Source organism: Selaginella moellendorffii, unplaced genomic scaffold (assembly GCF_000143415.4).
Source record: "Selaginella moellendorffii unplaced genomic scaffold, v1.0 SELMOscaffold_4, whole genome shotgun sequence".
NCBI classification, from domain to species: Eukaryota; Viridiplantae; Streptophyta; class Lycopodiopsida; order Selaginellales; family Selaginellaceae; genus Selaginella; species Selaginella moellendorffii.
Genome location: NW_003314265.1, coordinates 502,409 through 520,796, shown reverse-complemented (window position 1 = coordinate 520,796; position 18,388 = coordinate 502,409). Strand labels below are relative to the sequence as shown.

The following is an 18,388-nucleotide window of genomic DNA, read 5'->3' as shown; positions in this document are numbered from 1 at the left end:
TGGCTCGGTGGTGATGGTGGTCCTCGCGCCAGGCATCCACACAAGCTCTGGAAAACGCGAGAGCTTAGCTTTGGCTGTGGTGGACGGACTGTATAGGTGGAGGGAAATCGTTGGTCCCTGTGGAAACTCTCGACTGCTGGGTGGAAGAATTTGCGGGACAAAGAGGGAGCTATCCTTATCGGCAGAGAGGTACACGTGAGGACTTTGGAGTGGTGTGTTCTTGACCTTGGTTTTATAATGGTCGCCATTCCTTCCAGGTCAAGGATGCGTACTCTTGTATGGGATGGAATGCGCCCAGGTAGTTTCTCTCTTTCTCTTCACATTCTCTTTGGCTTGGTTGCCATGGTCAGTTTTTCTATGCGACAAAACAAAAGAGCTCGCTGTGCTCTTTACAACCGCAGGGAAAAAGGACAGCAGCGCTCGTCTCGTGTGATGAAAGGTGGCCTTAACGGAATGAAACGACGCAATGCGTGACGTTTTTTTTCTTCGACTTCTTCTACGTCAGGAAAGAGAGTTCTTTTCCGAGTTAGTGCCGACGACACGGCTTCGCGAGCTCTAGTGTTTTGACGAACTGGAACGAAGAAAAGCCGTGCTAGATATGAAGAGAGCCTGTGCCAGCCAAAATGGCCTCTCAGGGAAGTTAATGAATCCATGTACATAGGAAAAAGAAGGAAATGATGGCTTCAATTACTTACAGACTTCTCGGCGCTTAAGCCGCTCGAAGTGGACGACTGTTGTAGCCTTTTGGCGCTGGCGTTGCTCACGGCTCTCGACCTCTGGAGCTGGCGCATCCGGAACACGTCCTTCGGACCACTTTGAGCTGCCTGGGACTGTAACGCTGCGTCGTCTTCTTCTTGAGCTGGAAAGCAAAGACCACGAGTGAGTTATTTGCCGCAGCACGAATCGATACCTTACCTTCGAGGTCCTTGCGTTTTGCGTGGCGTCCAGCTCTTCCTGATGTTGCAGCTGCGGACTTTGTGCTTCCGTTTGGTCCCGTGGGATTGGGAACTTCATTCTCGAGTAGGATGGATATCACCAGGTCTACATCGGGAATGGGTCCTGTGACGAAGCGGAGACGATATGTATTCGCTCCAGTATATCAAACGAAAACTTACCATCGACAGGTGGAAGCTGGCTAAGAAAAGTTTTTACTGCTGGTGGTAAGAGCCTCAAGAGCTCTTCCATTGAAGAATCATCCGCAGGACCTCGTCCAAGACCCGCACGAGAGGCCAATCCAGGCATAGCAGTAGAACCTGAAATCATATTTGTAAGTTCAATTGCTTTCCGAAGAAGTAGCAAGACAACCTTGAAGTCCCAGACCACTCAGCACAAGGGCGTCATTTCCCGCTAAACATGACACAAGAGAAAACAATTAAAAACTGCAAGCGATCAGGAACTTCCAAGTACCTGGCTTGGGATCATACGGAGTCATTTGCGATACGTCTGGCCGAATCAAGTTCTTCGGAGGTGTCGCTGCGGAGTTCTGAGACTTCTTCGCGCCTGATAAGACAAGAAAACTGTACTTAAGCGTGTGTGAAATGCATTGCAAGCATACCTTGTACGTTACCAATAGCCAACTGTTTCTCTTCCAGCTTTTGCAACATAATCTGTAGGAGACAGAGAAGTAATTAAAAACAAAGACGAATGCATATACAACCTGTTGCTGCGCGAGATGGTCGAGATCCTGTGATGAACAAGGCCAGAGATCCAAAAAGCGGTAACGAGATATTAGCTGCTGCATCGAGCTTTCTGAGGATGCTACCGCTACACCATCATCTCCAGTCAAAGCTTCTTTCCTTCTTTGTGCCACCTTGAACAAAAGCCAGTGACTTACATCTCAGTTCTTCAGGCCATACATCTCTTACCTTCAGCATGCTCGGAATGTCACCATACATTTGTTCAAACGCCAAAAATCGATTCCATACCTGAAAGAAAGAATTACAAAGCGTTCCTTGACTAATACTTTGAGATTTACATACTTCTACGGACTCTTCTGCTGGAAGAACATTCAGAGCACGCTCAAAAAGTGCTCGCACATTTCTGTCGTCGTTTAGACGACAAAGAAAGTCAGCATACCTGTTTTACAAATTTGCGAAGTCAGAGGATTACTATGAACCAAGGAATTTTTTTTTTTTAATATACGCACTCTGTCACGTAACTAGGCTCATGAATGTACTTTTTCAATCCTAACTCAAATATGTCTCGCGCTACCTGCACAAACAGCAGCTTTGTTGACGCGTTAAAAATAAGGTTGCAAACCTTTGGGTCCTTATCAACGCAGAAAACCATTACGGCACACGCCACGTAAAGATGATATGTGCAGGAAGGACTCTTTCGTGCCTCGGAAAAAACCTTGCGAGCGGCCTCAATGCCTTCGGTTCTCCTCACGAAACGCATCAGCTGGAAGAATCGTTATGATGAAACAAATGAAGTCCTAGATCGAACGAACCTGTATATGAGCCAAGGAATTTGCTATTTTTTCATGACTCACAAGAGTTTCATAAATCTTCTTCGCATCCTGGATTGAAACGGTGGTATATAAATCGCCAAAAGATGAATTTTCGTACCTTGATGGAGCCTCTAGCTTCTTCAAATTCTGCGTAAGCATAATAGATGATTGTTGCATCTAAAGAAATGCAGCGAGTGTCAGTTTTGAGTATCACTAAAATTTCCATAAACCTGGCAAGGCAATGAGAGCTCTCCCAAAAACTACGGCAGCATTGTCATTTGATCCATTTTGAGCGAGCCACATTGCATAATCATACCAAATATCTGGGTAATGGTAAAAATACATAAGGCACTGCAAAAAATCTAGCTCAATCGACAAAATCAAGGGAAACAAAAACAACGTACTTGCTCATAAGTAAACACCACACGTCTAGCCAAAAGAGCAGGCTCCAACCGCTGAGGATTGTTCCTGCAATCGTAAGCTTTTAACGAAAACGGACTCAAGAGCTGTGGTTACTTTTCAAACGCAAGAAGTTGCTTCCACGAAGAATTTTGTTGTTCTTCCTGTCACAGAAAAACACGTTAGAACTTCGGCAGACAAGAAAGAAAAAGAACTTGCTTTGAAAGAACCGGCAAAAGGAACTGGTAGCAAACTCTGATCAATTTGGTCCCAGAACTTCTTTCGTTCCCTGTAGACAGCACGAGCATTGAAGTGCTTTGGCTGGAAGTCGGCCACAAGTCCTTTTGCCTGCATAACAAGCGCGTGTACTTTAGAAGACCTTCACAGAGAAAAAAAAAACTGAAAGAAGAAAAGAAAGGAAAACTAAAAGAAAAAAAAGAAGAAGAAAAAAAAAAAAACGGAGAAAGCCGGAGCGGAGACACAATGCCATCTTTATTCATCTGCATACGAGCTACAAGGTTTCTCCTTGGAAGACGAGAGATGGAGGGAGGGAAGTAGCTGCCAACCAGTGCCCGGCTGATGGTGTTCTCGAAGCTTTCATACTCTTTCCACAGTTGCTCAATGTGATGGATCGGGGAGAGCACAGCTTGCTGATAAGCTTTGCGGAGCAGGAGCATTCGCTGAGCCTCTTCCTGAGGACTAGAAATCTGTTGGAAGGAAGAGTTAGAACGAGAAAACATTTGGAGCCAGCGAGCGTACGGGCATCGTTTTCAGGAATGTGATGTACTCGAACCACAAAGGTCCTGCTGATATGTCCATTCCTGCGAGACAATCGATGAGATACGAAGAAGCAAATGTAGAAACTACGTACCAACATGACCGACTGTGAACTCGAAAGCTTTCCTCGTTTCCTCTTTTGATTCAGGGCCTTTCTGTTCATTCACTCTGCGAATAAACTTGATGTAGCATTTCCTGGAGACAGTACCATCAGCTCAAGCACACACAATGTTACTCTTTTACCATAGCTCTAAATGGAAGCAGCTGAGCAAACAACGGCTAAAGATATGCCGGACCGCATCATCGTTGCTCGCCTTGATCATAGCTTCCGCGTACATCTTCCAGAACTTCCCCTTTACGAGAAACCAACGTAAGAAGACGTCCGAGAAAAAAGAAAAGAATATTTACCGCAGTTGGAAAGGTAGAAACGAGTAGCTCGAAAATTCCCGTCGCGTGAGCAATCGGTCTAGACTGGATCGGCAAAAAGTATGTGAGCAACGAAAGCAATCCTGAGCAGCAGCATTTACCTGGGCCTCATCCGCAAGAATTTCCCACGCCTCCACATCGTACTTCTGTGCATCGATTCGCTCTCGAGCTGCGCGCTCCTGAATCAAATCCACGAATCAAACCACAAATTCCCATGCGCCAATCGCTACCTTGTCACTCGCGGGAGGCCCTAGATGACTAAACAGCGATCTTCTGGAACTCCCAGACGGCGACGGCGAGGAAGAATCGGCGGCGGCGGCGGCGGCGCCATCAGCTGGAGCTGCCAGCAGCGATCTCTCAGGAATCTGAGCTTTGAAGAGCTTTCCATCGTTGATCATACTGCATCACTCGAACCCTCCGCCACAAACCCTAGCTCGCGAAAATCCTTTATGACATCTCCGACGTCCACGTGTGCAGCGCACTATTTGTGATGTGGCATCGGTCTTTGAATGCCGGTTGGCGCCAGAGCTAGGGCTTTGGGATTTCTTCGCCATTCCTTCCGGCATCCCCAGCCATGGCCAAGGTAATGTGACTCTTGCCTGCGCAATCTTTCCTCACGATTCGAGGAGAAGCTCCTTTCTCTTTCATCTCTCATTTGAGTAGCTCTTGTAGCGTTCTTAACAACAAATTGTCCTTCTAGTCATGGAGAATCTTAGCTCGCATTGAAATCGTTTCTAGAAGTAGCTCAATCTGTAGAATTCTTGCTTTCACTGTCGATAAAGAAATTCAACACACGTCGCTAGCTCAAAAATTCTTTTTGCTTCGGGACTTCTCAGCTCTACGATTTCTTTCGTATGGATTTAGCTGAGATTTTTTCCGCAGGGAAAGAAGATGACGCCCGAGGAGAAGAAGCTCAAGGCACAGATGATGACTCTCAAGGTGACACTCATGGTTAGTTAGTTCATTACGCTTGTCTTTCTTAACAGGCTGAAGAAGCACGGAAGAAAAAAGAAGCGGAACAGCGTGCTCGCTTAGTGCAGCTTCAGGCAAGTTTTCTGGTTCATTACATTTTGGTCAAGCTCTGATGTCTCGAATCTGCCATGTTTTAGGAAAGAGAGGAGCGATATACGAAAGATAACACGCGAGAAATTCATGCTAAATGGAGAGAAATACTTCGACAAGATAAAACCAAGGAGCTGCGGGAGGAAGTCATGCAGTGCTCGGAAGAGCACGATTTTCAGGTTTGCCATGAAAATACTTCTGAGAAAACTCCTTTTATGTATGCTGTTCTTCAGGTTAGGAGGAAAGATGCACTCATCTCGTCGTTGTTCAAGGAGCTGGAGGAGTCCGAAGGACAGCATCTCATGCTATTCAGCAAACACTTGCACATCGTTGATGGTCTGATTGATTTGCATTATTCTCGTTTAAAGGTAACTTTTTCTTGAGTCATTTGGTCTCGATGTCTATAATTTATGGTGACAGGGTATGGACGAGGAGTTCCAGAATCGTCTTCATGAACTTTCCACAGATTTCAACAATGAAAAGATGGATGTTGTCAGGGCCCATGACAAGCAGAAAAAGGTAAGACAGACTAGTTTAACTCAATCTCAACGTCTTCTTCAGTTCTATATAGGTATTGAATGATATGATGGCTGCAATGGAAGCGGAATTCAAAGAGGCTGAAACAGAGATGCGTCAAGAGTTTGAGGCCAACCGTGAAGAGCTCAAAGTAACTCCGCCCTTCTATGAGATTGCATTCATTTTGGTTTGCTTTTCGTCTGTTTCAGAACAAGAACATGGAGGAATACAACGTCCTGAAAATTTCACTTGAGAATGCAATAGAAGAACTCGAGCGGCGCTTGGAGCAGACACATCAGGTACTAGTTTTTGCTGTGAATTTCTACGACTAACTCACATTCTGCATCTCCGTCACAGTCCTATCTGTCAAGTACAGATACAAAGACACAGGCATTTAAGAGGATGATCGAAAAGGACAAGGTTACTGCGAAGCTAATTGAGCAAAGAATGAGAAAGCTCATCCATATACATGAAAGCATTTCTTACTGGCGGGCAAAGATAGCCACGAACAGGTTCTTTGACAACGGCGCTATTAGTATCAGAGTTCTCACCCAGGGGGTTAAACAGCCGAGAATGGGAAGGAATAAACAAGGCACTTCGCGACCAGAAAGATTCTGTCAACCAGCATTATCAAGAACTCAAGAAGAAGCTCTTGAAAATGAGAAATTCCGAACACATAAAACTCAAGGTTCGTATTCGAGTCCCTTTTTGCATCTGAAACATATTTTGCAGGAAATATCGAAAATGAGCGAGGAAGCGAGACTAGATCTTACTGGTAAGCTGGAGGTGTCCGAACGCATCATCAGGCTTGGAGATCTTAACTGCAAGGTACATAGTTTTGTAGTATCACAGTTATTCAAACACTTGTTTTCTCTCAAGCAGCTGGAAACGGAGCATGAAAGGATTTTCCCGTTTGATCCTTTGCATTGCAGTCGTTCTATTATGCCTGACCTCTTGCCAGAAGACGATGGTAACCTCATACAATATTCTTTTCCTTGTAACTAGTCGATGTTCTGTTCAGATACGGCCGATGACGTTGTTGACACCAAGGTGAAAGGACAAAAGAGAAGCGTCACTATAACAGAGAAGCCACGAATTTTGTGTCATGGCGAAAAGCTGGAGAAACAGGAGGAGGTCTACAGGCCCGCAGCTTATGCCACCGATAAATCTGGGAGTGAAGTCGAAGAGTGGAATTATCTCTCCCAGTTTCAACAGCGCTACAACAAGGTACATGTTCGTAGAATTTGCAGTCCAGTTTTGATGCTTTCGTCTTTTTTACCAGGTCTTGCTCGACAAGATGGCACTCGATCTCGAGAAGAAAAGAGTCGCCGCTGAAAACTTCCGCCTCCAGTCCGCTCTCACACAGTATCTCGACGGCATCACTGTCAACGACAATGTTCTCAAAGGACCCATGAACACGCTACTGGTATGTCTTGAAAGTTCTGTTCTTCTTTTTCGTTTTTTCTGGCAGTAGCTTTGAGTTGTTCACAATCGTACTTCGTTTTCACACACAGATGGTGTCCTCGATCGGAAAAGTTCGAGCGTAGCAGCAAAAGTTTTGTCAAAAGTTTTCTCCATTTTCCCGGGAGTTTGAGGTAGCTACGTTTCCTTCAGAGATTCTCGCGTCTCGATCAGACATCGCTTTCTTTTAGTTCGTTCTACCATACAGGAAGTAGCTGATGCATTTCGACTGGAATGACAGATCGCTGGGGTAAACTTTTGTCGCATCGAGTTTTCTAAGATTGTGTTCAGTGCACGTTGTTGTACAAGATTTTCAGCGCAAGCTAGACTGGATCCAGCTTTAAAAAATCGAATTTCACGTAAGTTACTGTGGACGAAGGTTTGGTGATTTTCCAGCGACTACTCTCAAGCTAGCTACCATTCTGGGTTCTATGGTCCACACAGCGGATCTCGATCGACGGCCATTGTTGCTTTGGCAGGAGCCAAGGGCCGGGATGCTTCCGGACGCGAACTCAAGCATCCAATGCAGTTGAAAGTTCATGAGCTTTTGTATGTAGCGCATTTCCAAGTTTGTTCTCATTGTCACAGCCGCGCGAAGAGCAAGAAGGGCGCCAGGGTTTTGCGGGGGAAGATTTTCCAGATCCCAGCTCTCCAGCGAGCTAGATTTCGCTCGCCCCTCTCTCGTCGGCCATGGCATCCGTCAAGGAGTGGGGGAATCAGCCGCTGAGCGCTGTGGACGAGGAGATTTTCGACCTGATCGAGCATGAGAAGGCGCGGCAGTGGAAGGGGATCGAGCTCATCGCGTCGGAGAACTTCACGTCGCAGGCGGTGATCGAGGCGCTGGGCAGCGCGCTCACCAACAAGTACTCGGAAGGTATGCCCGGCAATCGCTACTACGGCGGCAACGAGTTCATCGACCAGATCGAGAATCTGTGCCGGTCCAGGGCGCTGCAGGCTTATCGCCTCGATCCGGAGAGGTGGGGTGTGAATGTCCAGCCCTACTCTGGAAGCCCGGCGAATTTCGCCGCCTACACTGCTGTTCTTGAGCCGCATAGCCGGATTATGGGCTTGGATCTCCCATCCGGTGGCCATCTCACCCACGGCTACTACACATCTGGGGGGAAGAAGATCTCGGCCACATCGATCTACTTCGAGAGCTTGCCATACAAGGTGGATCCCAAGACCGGCTACATTGACTACGACCGGCTCGAGGAGAAAGCTATGGATTTCCGGCCCAAGCTTATCATCTGCGGCGGTAGCGCGTATCCAAGGGACTGGGACTATGCCAGGCTTCGCGCTATTGCGGACAAATGTGGAGCTCTACTTCTCTGTGACATGGCTCACATTAGCGGGCTCGTTGCTGCCGAGGTGAGTGAGCATTTGGATTTTTAAATCTGGTTTGTGTCTGCATTTGGATTGGATGGTTTCTTGTGGGAAGCTCTCAAGTTTACGAGATGTCTGCGTGTGAATTTGGATTGTTTGAGTTGAGATTTCACGAGCGACTTTCTTTGCTGCTCGTGCTGAGATTTCTGGAACTCTTTTGTTTTGCATTTGGATTGAATGATTTCCTGTTGGAAGTTCTCAAGTTTTCGAGATGTCTGGGTGAATTTGGATTGTGTGCGCTGAGATTTCATGGTGGTGGTCGTGCTGATCTTTCTGGAACTTTGTGCGTGTCCTATTTCTTTTTCTGGTGGTCCTCTTCAAGAAATTTGGCTTTTGTGATTGTTTCTCATAAATTCCAAACATTCCAGGAGGCAAAGAGTCCGTTCGAGCACTGCGACATTGTGACGACGACCACGCACAAGAGCCTGAGGGGACCAAGAGCCGGCATGATCTTTTACCGAAAGGGCCCCAAGCCTCCCAAGAAGGGCCAGACAACGGAAGAAAACTACGACTTCGAGGACAAGGTCAACTTTGCTGTGTTTCCATCGCTCCAGGGAGGACCGCACAACCATCAGATCGCTGCTCTGGCCGTGGCACTGAAGCAAGTCAATACACCCGAGTTTAAGGTGTACGCGAAGCAAATCCGGGCCAATGCAGCGGCTCTCGGGGACGCGCTCATGAAGAAGGGATACAAGATAGTAACTGACGGCACCGAGAACCATCTCATCCTCTGGGACTTGCGTCCGCTCGGTCTAACTGGTACGTAAATTCCTCTCGCAGCTGGAAGAACGAAAAACAAATCATCGTTTTTACTTCGACAGGTAACAAGGTCGAGAAGGTGTGCGAGCTCGCTCACATAACACTTAACAAGAACGCGGTGTTTGGAGATAGCAGTGCTCTTGCGCCTGGAGGCGTCCGTGTTGGTGAGATAAATCATGTTTCCTTATATTTGGCGAGAAACTAACTTGTGTGTGATTTGCAATGGACAGGAGCGCCGGCCATGACCGCAAGAGGTCTCAAGGAGAAAGACTTCGAGCAAATCGCCGAGTTCCTGGGACGGGCGATTGACATCACGCTCGCCATCCAGAAACAACACGGTAAGATGCTGCGTGACTTCAACAAGGGACTGGTGGACAACAAGGAGCTCGCAAATCTCAAGGCCGAGGTGGAAAAATTCGCCACCTCTTTTGACATGCCCGGCTTCGACGTGGCAAGCATGAAGTACCACTGACACTGTGATCGATTCGCTCGATTCGCTCACAAGCATGTGGCTTTTTGAAAATTTATTTTTGTTTCGTTTGATCGAAGCAAAGTTCGTTCTCATTTTCTCTACAATGGAAAAAGGTGGCCAATTTCTCAGAGCACCAGGCTTTTGTGTTTTTACATAATATACAGATTAAATAGCTAACGCTACCAAAGCGATACAAAAAATTCTTCCAATGACAAACGACCATGATGTTTTCTCGGCTTCTCAATCTCTTCTCTCTCTTGTTCTTTGTTGAAACTGTGACTTCTCCTTCTTGCTTGCTTGCTTGGTGCTGCTGCAAAGTGTACAAAACAAAACAGGTTGTTAATTCACAAAGTTGGCGATGCCTTTTGCTCGCGCGTGTTTGTTCGCTCGTCGCTTCACTGGACAAACACCCGCAGCATCCCCGGCTGGACCTCCGAGAACTGGAGCCGCTCGTCCTCGGCGAGATACCGCTCAATGGCGATGGGCACGCGAGCTGGAGTCCGCGAGCCTTTGGTGTGGTGGCCCGTCCCCACGCAAACGTAGACACACTGCCGCTTGGAGGTCACTCGGCTCGCTATTCTCAGCGCCGAGAGCTCTCGCCGCAGCAGAGGGATCGCCTCGCCGACGTGAAGCCCGTGCAAGTCGATCATCCTGTTGCCATCGCGAGCCAGATGAAGCAGCGACGCATTCCTGGAGTTGAAACATTTGGACTTTTAGTTGGAGAGAGAAAAAAAAGAGACGAACCTCTGGTGGAAGATGGCCTCAGCGGCTTTTCCATGAGCGTTTTTCATTTGCTCGTTGTGCCACTGGCCTTTGGCACTCAGCTCCTTAGCCAGTGCTTTGTTGCCGACAAGGTAAGCTTGTCGAGCCTGGAAACAAAAACGAGAGAGAGAAACTACTAAGCAAGCCAACTTCGAAAAACGAAGTACCTGTTCAAAGTAGGCATTTCGAACACGCGCATGGTCCCGAGCTTCCTCCCTCATATCACTGTACATGCTCGCTGCAATCCAATGGAAAACGGTAGAGTTGGGCCGAGATTTGTCACGGACTTACCCACAGCTTCTCCTGTTTCAAGCCAGGGTTGCTGCGGAGGACGACTGTTAAAGCCATAGACACCGAGGCTCTGCGCCGCCGAAGACCGCCCCGGCCCGATGGTGATATCTCCAGCACTTCTCTCGAATGGCCAATGTGAAGGTTGCTGATGAACAGCCTGCTGTGCCTGTTTTCTCACAACCGCTGCAAAATCTATGCCTTGTTCCCCAGGGCCAAACCGGCGAAGTGAAGTAGCCAGCTCCATCGGTCTTTGAGAACTCATGGGACGCGTTTCTTGATGACCCGACAGTCCGTTGATAATTTCTACACCCGGTAGAGATGGAAAATCTGTAGGGGTCAAGGAGGGTACAGCAGCCGGACGTGAAGTACGTCGAGATGGTGCACCTTCCTCTTGAAGCTGACATGAAAAGCAAGAGTCACATTCTACCAGAAACGAAAAAGAAAAGGAGCTTACTTCGAGTTGCGTTAGCATCTCTATCGTCAGGCTCAAGTCACACCCGGTAGCGGAATAAATGTCGGACAAGCTCTGGACACCAAAATTTGGAAACTCGGTCGCGAGTAAAGTAAGCGGGTGAATCTCATCTGGGGACTGTTCCAACTCCAAACCATCAGTACTCCCATTAGCCGGCCAGGAGTGAGCACTCTTCTCGTCTTGCGAATAGGAACCTCAAACAACATCAGATTGATAAGAAGGATAATAACACTCAAGAGCGTACTAACCATTTGTTCTTTCGCTCCTTCGCGGGCCACCAGTTCTTCCACCAAAATTTACGTCAAAGTCGCGCGCCTGCTGCTGGTCATATTGGTTGGTTGGCGAGTAAATCTCCGAGGAAAAGTCTGAGTCGGTAATGAGATCGTCCGGGAGCTGCGATCGCCAAAACTGTCTAAACTCGTCATCGGAAGCGTTGGGATTGCTGGAGCTGTCAACGTTAGCTTTACTTCTAGCCTCGGAAGCAGCACCATTAGAGCCCGAGTTTCCAGCACTCACTGATGTTCTTGAGGACGATGGTACAAACTCCTGAGCATCAGGATTCAAGCTCAGCCGAGCAAGCTTCTTCGACAATCCGTTGTCGGGAGGCTCGTCTAGAGCAACAGCAGAACCACTGCTCCGATTTGTTACAAGTGACATTCTCCCAAAAATATTCCTCCACCTAAAACATGAGAAGAGTGTCAGAGAGAGAGAAAAAAAGCTGAATTTGTTTTTTTTTTTTTTTTGTTTTTTTTTTCTAGCAAGCTCTAGCTATGAGAGTGCAGCCATAGCCTAAGCTAAGCTTCCTACGGAAAAAAATCTTACAACACTTAAAAACTGCTGCCAAAATCGCTATTTCCTGCCATCCATCCAGAAAAAATTAAATCTGTACAGCCGATCTCCACAGAAAAAAAAACTAAAGAGGGAAGAAACAAAACTAGACGCTCAGCCAAGGCATCCACACACAAATTCACACACTAACCCTAACCCAGAGAACCCAATTCCACAAAGTCAATGCCCACTGCCTCGAGGCAGCCAGGAGAAAACAAATCCTCCAGCTGCTCGGGCACAGAACGCATCCATTCCAGGACAGAGAGGGGAGGCACGAAAACCCTAGAAATTCTCGCCAGAATTCTCCACGGAGAGGGGAGAGGAGGACTTACCCATGCGCAATCCGGAAGAATCTCGCGAGATGAGCGGCGGCGTCACGGCGATGGGATTGGCAGCACCCGCCAGGCGCGGATTCGGAGGCGGAGCGAGCAGGAGCGCTCGAGCGAGACAATAATTATGTGCTCACCCTTGTTCTTCCTTCTTGGTATGGGTATGTGGCTATGGGTATGACTATGGTATGCATCTTTTAAAGGACACGTGTAATTATCATGACTTTTAAATCGCTTAAACTTTTTTTATTTATTGAAAAATCCAAAACTTTTCTTCAAGCTTCTCAATTCCATCCCTCACAAAACCTCAGGAAGATCTCCCAACTTCGAGGATTGTCAGCGATGAAAGGCATGGAATTCAGCAAATCTCTCGCAATTTTGGCATGTCCAAGCCGTCCCAAAACCACGACCATTGCCAGATAGTGATCCACAACCATAGTAACACCATAGTCCTCTTTGATCCCTTTGAAGCAACCCAAGCACTCAACAAGCATTCCTTTGTGGTTACACGCCAGAAGAACACCCAAGATGGTAACCTCGTTGGCCTCCTCACCACTAACCTCCATCTCCCGAAACATTGAAATTGCCAATCGTCCATAGCCATTGTGCGCATACGAGGAGATCATGGCCGTCCAGGCCACCACATTCCTCTCGGGCATCCTCTCGAGCATCTCTCTCGCGTCGCCAAGATGCCCGTTCTGGGCATATGCCTCAACCAGCGACGTCCACGACACGATGCTCCTCTCCGGAATCTCGTGGAAAACACTTTGGGCCCAGTCGAGATGCCCTTCTTGGGCATATGCCACGACCATTAAGTTGTAAGACGGGACGCTAAGTTGATGCATAGCATTGAAGCAATCTGTCGCTGCCTCGAAGTCTCGTGATTCCACGTACCCTTGCAGCAATCTTGTGGAAGAAATCACGTCTCGCTCCGGCATTTGATCAAACAGCAACTTCGCTCGGTCTAGATCTTTGTGCACGATGTGTACTGCAATGACTTGGCTATAGCCGACGAGGTCGCGCTCGGGCATAGCAGCAAAGAGGGACTCGACGTCGTTGATATGCCCAGTGTGGGTATGTGCCAAAAGCATCACATTATATGAAATAATATCCCACTCGGGCATCGCATCGAACATGGTCTTGGTCTTTCCGAAACCGCAAAACTCAGCATTTGCCCAAAGTACCGAGTTCCATGAGATTAAATCACGGGCAGGCATGTCAGAAAAGATGGAATCCATTTTCTCGAAACGGTTGTGTTGGGCATATGCTGCGAGCATGCAATTCCAGCAGACAAGGTTACACACGGCCTTGATTTCGCAAAACATTCTTTCTGCTTCGTGCAGCAAACCATTATCTGCATATGACTTCAGAAGCGAAGTCCAGGCTACGATGTTTACTTCCGGCATCAGATCGAAAACAGCCTTGGCTTGCTGAAGATGCCCATTGCTGGCATATGCCGAGAGAAGAATGCACCAAGAGAAGACATTAGGCCTTTCGATCTCATAGAAAGCCGCAAGACAATCCTCCAGGCTCCCACATTTTCCATACATTTCAATCACAAGATTTGCGAGGTACTTGTTGTGGTTGAACTCACTGTTCCTGAGAATTACCTTGTGGAGATGCTTTGCTTTGAGAAAATCTCGTTGGTTTCCACACTCTTTTAATACTCTAGCAAACTCCTTGACATTGAGATTCATTCAGACAAATGTCGTGCTTCTTCGGCCGTCGATCCTTGCATAGCGTATCGACGGCTGTCTAAAAGCCACCTGGAAGCTCAAGTTTCAATAAAAATGGAGCCCTAAACCCAGCTAGGGTTTTTGGTGGGGAATGGCTGTGCCCGTGCATTGTGCCGTCGCGGGGAAGGAGGACGATCCAGACGGAGTGGAGTGGCTTCGATCCGTCAGCGCTCGCATTCGCATGTATCTCCATCCGAAATGCGCCTCCAATCTCGAGGCTTCCGTGCGAGAGGTTCTCAACTCGATGCTTCTCAAGTAATGTGGTTTTTAGCTCCTTCTTCTCATGTTTTCCTCGGTTTTCTTAGATTCGACAGTAGCTTCGATGGTGTTCTTCTCGCCTACTTTCGCCCAGAGATTTTAAAGTTTGGCCACAAGATCCTTCCGCTGCTTCCTTACTTCACTGTGCGACTAAAGGCCGATTTGCTTCTCTTCTCTCCAAAAGCGGGAATGCTCATCGGTACGTGCTCCATTCTCGTTTTCTTTGCCGCGATCATTCTAAACGAGCTTTAGGCGCTTGGCTGTGGACAGGACAGAAGGCAAAGTAAACAAAGTCGAGAAGGATTACATTGGAATGCTGGTTTTGGGATTGTTCAACGCGGCAATAGGAATCAATGACATCCGGCAAGACCTCTTTTACGATGAAGTGGTGAGTTTCTCTTTCATTCTCTCTCCCATCTAAGTTAGTGCTTTGTTCCTCAACTTCAATTTTCGTGACAGTGCTAAGTTACTTCTTTGTCTCTTAACTTCAACAGGCTACTGAGCAAACTTGGATAAGCGAGAGCGATGAGCGGCATTGCATTAGAGTTGGGAGCAGGGTCTCTTTCCTAGTTAAGAGGTGGGCACAAAATTTATCTCAAGAACAAGCAAGCTGACTGCCATGCTTTTGTCTTTAATGGGGTCAGTGTTCAGGAAGAGGATGAATTTATTGACATCGTCGGGTCCCTTGTTCCTCCGGAGACTGGTGCTTTAGACTGGATCGCGTGTCTTGAGGAAGACAAAGAGGCCCAGCAAGAACAACAAACACCTGTTAGCGAGAAAAGGTAAACCGGTATTTTTTTTGTTTTCTTGTTTGTTTACGCGGATCTCTCCTCTCTTTTGTCTTTTTCTTTTTTTCTGGTTTTTGTAGCAGGAGCAAGCGAAAGACCGAGGCCGAGTCAAGGTAGACCACGTTTATATTGATAGATGGTCAAACTCCCAGTTTTCTATTTTCTCTCTTGTTTTTACAGCAGCAGCAAGCTTAAGGTCGAGGCCGAGCCGAGGTAATTGTCTTCCATCGGGGATTAAAATCATTGATATTTTTTTATATGTATTTGCAGCAGCAGCAAACGCAAGGAGCACAAGAAGAAAAAACGAAAACGCGAACAAGTACAAGAAGACGAGGAACACTGATCTCTACAGACCGGTTCTAAGTTCTCTCATCGTTTTTTTTTTCTGTACTGCTATAAGTCTTTCTAACAGAGCTGGCTCGCTCGAATGCTCGATCGTAGATCATGTAACGAGCTCTTGGGAAGCTGCAAGACTCTCAAAGCGGCAAAACAAGCCCACGCTCGTCTTCTCCAAAGCGCTACTTCGACTCTCGACACTTATGCCTCGAACAAGCTCCTCGACTTGTATGGGAAGCTCGGAGCAGTCCATGAAGCTCTCTCCATCTTCACGTCCATCGCCAACAAAGACGTATTCTCATGGACGTTCATGCTTACTACATATGCCCGAAACGGGCATCTCTCTCGGGCAAAGAGGATCTTCGAGGAGATGCCCGAGAGAGATCTCCATTCGTGGTCCGCCATGCTTGCAGCCTTTGCAAGCCACGGCCAACTTTTCCAGGCTAAAGACCTCTTTGACAGAATGTTCGAATGGAATGTTGTGTGCTGGACAACCATGCTAAACGCATATGCCCAAAGAGGGTATATTAAAGAGGCGAAACTGGTGTTTGATTCCATGCAAGAGCGTGACATGAGGTGCTGGACCGCGATGCTTCGGGCATATGCCCGATCCGGGAATCTTGAAGATGCGAGGTCTCTTTTTGATAAGATGCCTGAGAGAGATCTTGTATCATCAACTCTCATGCTTACCTTACATGCTAGTGACAACCTTTACAACTTGAAAGCTCTTTTCGACCAATTGCCCGTGAGCGATCTCTCTGTATGGACTGTGATTTTGGTGGCATATTCCCAGAAAGTTGATGATGCCACAAGAATCTGGAACAAAATGCCAGAGCATGACCTGGTGGTATGGAATGCCTTATTATCAGCATATTCTCATTGTGGGCATCTTGCCGATGCTGAGAGAGTTTTTTCCTCGATGTATGAAAGAGATGTCATTTCTTGGTCTGCAATGCTAGATGCTTACAGTAGAGCTGCGTCTGTCACGCATGCTGAAATAATATTTGAGAAGATGCCAGAGCATAACCTTGTCTCATGGGTCATCATGCTAACCGCATATTCAAGCAATGGGTATCTGGACAAAGCCAAGCAAGTGTTTGATTTAATGTGTGAAAGGAACCTCTATGCGTGGAATACAATGCTAGTCGCATATATTGAGGGTGGCTATCTTGACCAGGCAGAATACTTATTTGCTTCGATGCCATCCCACGACATTGTGTCCATCAACACTCTTATATCTGGATATTCCCATGCCGGGCAGACTCTAAAGGCAAAACTTGTGTTTGATTCCATGGAAGAAAGAAGCATTGTTTCCTACAATTCAATGATTTCTGGTTACCTTCACAATGCAGAGCTCAACAATGCCAAAGACTTGTTCCACAGGATGAAAGAGCACAGCCTCATTTCATCCAACACGATGCTCTCGGTATATGCCCAAGACGGGAATATGCGAGAGGCTAAAGCACTCTTTGACTCAATGCAGGAGAGGAATCTTGTCTCCCATAACGCTCTCCTGTGCGGATATTCCCAGAACCGGGATCTTCAGATGGCAGTCTCTGTGTTCTATTCTATGCAGGAATGGGACTCGGTGTCAATCAACGCCATCCTGACCACAAATGCCCAGAGTGGACGGCTAGATGAGGCCCGTCACTGCTTCGACACTGCCCCGGAAGAGCTAAAGAGCCTAGTGACGTGGAACACCATGCTGACGACATATGCCCAAAAGGGCCACGTCGATGCCACTGCAAGCTTGTTTCTTAGAACAAAGGAGCGCAACGTTGTGACGTGGAATACCATGCTCGCAGCATATGCCCAAACTGGGCATCTTGAAACCGCTCAATTCATGTTTCATACAATGCCACACAAGGACCTCACGTCCTGGAACACGATGCTCTCTGCATATTCACAGTGCGGCGACCCCTCCCAGGCAAAGACTCTGTTTGACAACATGGACTCTCTCGACACAATCTCCTGGAACGCAATGCTTGGCGCTTACTCCAACCACGGAATGTCCCAAGAGGCGCTCTCCCTGTTTCACGAGATGCTCCTCACAGTGCCACCCAACTGCATCACGATGACCGCCACCCTGGTCGCCATAAGTCAACGGGGGAGCCCCGGCAGCGCCAGCGCCCGGTGGAGGTCAACGGCATTTGACTTTTGTCTGACCGCCACGAAGGAGCACTACAGCTGCATGGTCAACGTCTTGGGGCAGGGTGGCCACATCCACGACGCCATGGATCTCATTCTGCACATGCCATATGAGCCGGACACGCTTCTGTGGACGAGTTTCTTTTGGGCAGCATCGGGGAAAGAAGTAGCCAGAGAAGGGCCTGACTTACACGGGCTGGAGACTTTCTCCGTTCTGCCCTACAACTTCCATACGTCGCCTTGTTACTTTCGTTCGTAGGCGAGGATTCAAAGTCCAGGAAATTGTTTTTGTTGCACGGGGAAGGAACGCGTTCGAACGAAGCAGCGTTTTGACGGACACTCCCTTCAATTAACCGCGCCACGAGCGCACACGAAACATATCCAAGGGTCTAGTTTGTACCCCGCGGTAAGAACTCCCGTTCCCCCAGTTCTGGATGACGGACGACGGACGGGCGCCCGTCAGCCGGGCAGCAGCACGCGGCACGGGCAAGCATGCGGCACGTCATCAAAGATTTTCCGGGACGGATGGAGAGGAGTAAGCGTGTATAAAAGCCATTAATGAAGCTGGGGTATCTCCAAGTGAGAGAAAGGGATCCCATTGGAATCGGAAGAGCAACAGTTGCGATCCCATTGGAACCAAAAGTCTAGCAAAGTTGGAGAGAGCAAGCGATCCCGTTTGAACAGGAAGAACAAACGTTGGAGGAGATCAAAGCAACAGCACTCGGAAGTGTCGGAG

General features: G+C 47.8%; 7 protein-coding genes across 14 annotated transcripts; 4 read left to right on the top strand and 3 right to left on the bottom strand.

Annotated features, from left to right (window-relative positions):
- The first annotated feature begins 4 nt into the window (after positions 1 to 4).
- LOC112344341 lies at positions 5 to 728 on the top strand. Of its 2 annotated transcripts, none has more exons than XM_024668850.1 (2): positions 5 to 189; positions 258 to 728. In XM_024668850.1, the coding sequence occupies exons 1-2, from the start codon at positions 14 to 16 to the stop codon at positions 472 to 474; spliced, it is 393 nt and encodes a 130-aa protein (XP_024524618.1). In that variant the 5' UTR covers positions 5 to 13; the 3' UTR covers positions 475 to 728. The 2 variants fall into 2 exon arrangements, with proteins under 2 accessions (XP_024524618.1, XP_024524617.1); XM_024668849.1 differs by having other exon boundaries at positions 5 to 195.
- Positions 659 to 4,477, bottom strand: LOC9654369 (cleavage stimulation factor subunit 77). The gene is made up of 24 exons (XM_002963937.2): positions 4,282 to 4,477; positions 4,153 to 4,230; positions 4,034 to 4,096; positions 3,869 to 3,978; positions 3,720 to 3,820; positions 3,608 to 3,669; positions 3,415 to 3,555; positions 3,068 to 3,196; positions 2,966 to 3,012; positions 2,854 to 2,917; positions 2,680 to 2,800; positions 2,568 to 2,626; positions 2,450 to 2,518; positions 2,260 to 2,400; positions 2,147 to 2,211; positions 1,980 to 2,076; positions 1,866 to 1,925; positions 1,658 to 1,810; positions 1,556 to 1,607; positions 1,408 to 1,500; positions 1,306 to 1,347; positions 1,116 to 1,253; positions 916 to 1,059; positions 659 to 859 (listed from the first exon to the last, which is right to left on the bottom strand). Exons 1-24 carry the CDS (start codon positions 4,447 to 4,449, stop codon positions 684 to 686), a joined length of 2,373 nt encoding a protein of 790 aa, XP_002963983.1. The 5' UTR covers positions 4,450 to 4,477; the 3' UTR covers positions 659 to 683.
- Positions 4,478 to 4,555: 78 nt separating this feature from the next.
- On the top strand, positions 4,556 to 7,453 carry LOC9654368 (coiled-coil domain-containing protein 65 homolog). Its single transcript, XM_024668835.1, has 15 exons — positions 4,556 to 4,634; positions 4,934 to 4,990; positions 5,038 to 5,097; positions 5,161 to 5,292; positions 5,347 to 5,481; positions 5,534 to 5,632; positions 5,685 to 5,780; positions 5,839 to 5,928; positions 5,987 to 6,141; positions 6,197 to 6,317; positions 6,362 to 6,457; positions 6,512 to 6,599; positions 6,651 to 6,856; positions 6,912 to 7,055; positions 7,144 to 7,453. The coding sequence occupies exons 1-15, from the start codon at positions 4,626 to 4,628 to the stop codon at positions 7,174 to 7,176; spliced, it is 1,521 nt and encodes a 506-aa protein (XP_024524603.1). The 5' UTR covers positions 4,556 to 4,625; the 3' UTR covers positions 7,177 to 7,453.
- A 199-nt stretch (positions 7,454 to 7,652) lies between these two features.
- On the top strand, positions 7,653 to 9,837 carry LOC9655573 (serine hydroxymethyltransferase 4). The gene is made up of 4 exons (XM_002964312.2): positions 7,653 to 8,458; positions 8,842 to 9,232; positions 9,295 to 9,396; positions 9,463 to 9,837. The coding sequence occupies exons 1-4, from the start codon at positions 7,781 to 7,783 to the stop codon at positions 9,702 to 9,704; spliced, it is 1,413 nt and encodes a 470-aa protein (XP_002964358.1). The 5' UTR covers positions 7,653 to 7,780; the 3' UTR covers positions 9,705 to 9,837.
- Positions 9,838 to 9,843: 6 nt separating this feature from the next.
- On the bottom strand, positions 9,844 to 12,614 carry LOC9654367 (polyadenylate-binding protein-interacting protein 7). 3 transcript variants are annotated; one of them, XM_024668838.1, is made up of 8 exons: positions 12,390 to 12,613; positions 12,052 to 12,085; positions 11,478 to 11,908; positions 11,212 to 11,423; positions 10,758 to 11,154; positions 10,634 to 10,704; positions 10,449 to 10,573; positions 9,844 to 10,394 (listed from the first exon to the last, which is right to left on the bottom strand). In XM_024668838.1, exons 3-8 carry the CDS (start codon positions 11,884 to 11,886, stop codon positions 10,100 to 10,102), a joined length of 1,509 nt encoding a protein of 502 aa, XP_024524606.1. In that variant the 5' UTR covers positions 11,887 to 11,908; positions 12,052 to 12,085; positions 12,390 to 12,613; the 3' UTR covers positions 9,844 to 10,099. The 3 variants fall into 3 exon arrangements, with proteins under 3 accessions (XP_024524606.1, XP_024524607.1, XP_002963982.1); XM_024668839.1 differs by having other exon boundaries at positions 11,212 to 11,408; XM_002963936.2 differs by lacking the exon at positions 12,052 to 12,085 and having other exon boundaries at positions 12,390 to 12,614.
- On the bottom strand, positions 12,210 to 14,083 carry LOC112344290 (pentatricopeptide repeat-containing protein At2g35030, mitochondrial-like). Its single transcript, XM_024668724.1, has 3 exons — positions 13,196 to 14,083; positions 12,693 to 13,084; positions 12,210 to 12,339 (listed from the first exon to the last, which is right to left on the bottom strand). Exons 1-3 carry the CDS (start codon positions 14,081 to 14,083, stop codon positions 12,210 to 12,212), a joined length of 1,410 nt encoding a protein of 469 aa, XP_024524492.1.
- Positions 14,084 to 14,213: 130 nt separating this feature from the next.
- Positions 14,214 to 17,989, top strand: LOC9654366 (DNA-directed RNA polymerase I subunit rpa43). Of its 5 annotated transcripts, none has more exons than XM_002964311.2 (8): positions 14,214 to 14,377; positions 14,428 to 14,579; positions 14,656 to 14,768; positions 14,875 to 14,957; positions 15,025 to 15,162; positions 15,249 to 15,281; positions 15,349 to 15,381; positions 15,439 to 15,608. In XM_002964311.2, exons 1-8 carry the CDS (start codon positions 14,214 to 14,216, stop codon positions 15,509 to 15,511), a joined length of 789 nt encoding a protein of 262 aa, XP_002964357.2. In that variant the 3' UTR covers positions 15,512 to 15,608. The 5 variants fall into 5 exon arrangements, with proteins under 5 accessions (XP_002964357.2, XP_024524594.1, XP_024524591.1 ...); XM_024668826.1 differs by having other exon boundaries at positions 15,252 to 15,281; positions 15,352 to 15,381; positions 15,439 to 15,596; XM_024668823.1 differs by having other exon boundaries at positions 15,252 to 15,281; positions 15,439 to 15,596.
- Positions 17,990 to 18,388: the final 399 nt, after the last annotated feature.

Bases quoted from the DNA above. Each gene is read 5' to 3' on its own strand.
- LOC112344290 (XM_024668724.1), bottom strand. From the start codon at position 14,083: ATGAATCTCAATGTCAAGGAGTTTGCTAGAGTATTAAAAGAGTGTGGA. The intron at 13,085-13,195 runs GTCGTGGCATAT...GCATATGCCCAG, and splicing joins TCCCGTCTTACAACTTAATG to AACGGGCATCTTGGCGACGC. The intron at 12,340-12,692 runs GTTTTGTGAGGG...GAGAATTTCTAG, and splicing joins AGTTGGGAGATCTTCCTGAG to GGTTTTCGTGCCTCCCCTCT.
- LOC9655573 (XM_002964312.2), top strand. From the start codon at position 7,781: ATGGCATCCGTCAAGGAGTGGGGGAATCAGCCGCTGAGCGCTGTGGAC. The intron at 9,233-9,294 runs GTACGTAAATTC...TTACTTCGACAG, and splicing joins GCGTCCGCTCGGTCTAACTG to GTAACAAGGTCGAGAAGGTG. The intron at 9,397-9,462 runs GTGAGATAAATC...TGCAATGGACAG, and splicing joins GCCTGGAGGCGTCCGTGTTG to GAGCGCCGGCCATGACCGCA.
- LOC9654368 (XM_024668835.1), top strand. The intron at 5,098-5,160 runs GCAAGTTTTCTG...GCCATGTTTTAG, and splicing joins CTCGCTTAGTGCAGCTTCAG to GAAAGAGAGGAGCGATATAC. The intron at 6,600-6,650 runs GTAACCTCATAC...TGTTCTGTTCAG, and splicing joins CCTCTTGCCAGAAGACGATG to ATACGGCCGATGACGTTGTT.
- LOC112344341 (XM_024668849.1), top strand. From the start codon at position 14: ATGGTGGTCCTCGCGCCAGGCATCCACACAAGCTCTGGAAAACGCGAG. The intron at 196-257 runs GTGAGGACTTTG...CATTCCTTCCAG, and splicing joins TTATCGGCAGAGAGGTACAC to GTCAAGGATGCGTACTCTTG.
- LOC9654369 (XM_002963937.2), bottom strand. From the start codon at position 4,449: ATGATCAACGATGGAAAGCTCTTCAAAGCTCAGATTCCTGAGAGATCG. The intron at 2,401-2,449 runs GTTCGTTCGATC...CGATTCTTCCAG, and splicing joins ATTCCTTGGCTCATATACAG to CTGATGCGTTTCGTGAGGAG. The intron at 1,060-1,115 runs GTAAGTTTTCGT...GCTTCGTCACAG, and splicing joins CCAGCTTCCACCTGTCGATG to GACCCATTCCCGATGTAGAC.
- LOC9654367 (XM_002963936.2), bottom strand. From the start codon at position 11,886: ATGTCACTTGTAACAAATCGGAGCAGTGGTTCTGCTGTTGCTCTAGAC. The intron at 11,155-11,211 runs GTAAGCTCCTTT...TTTTCATGTCAG, and splicing joins AGATGCTAACGCAACTCGAA to CTTCAAGAGGAAGGTGCACC. The intron at 10,705-10,757 runs GTAAGTCCGTGA...ATTGGATTGCAG, and splicing joins TGAAACAGGAGAAGCTGTGG to CGAGCATGTACAGTGATATG.
- LOC9654366 (XM_024668822.1), top strand. From the start codon at position 15,596: ATGCTCGATCGTAGATCATGTAACGAGCTCTTGGGAAGCTGCAAGACT.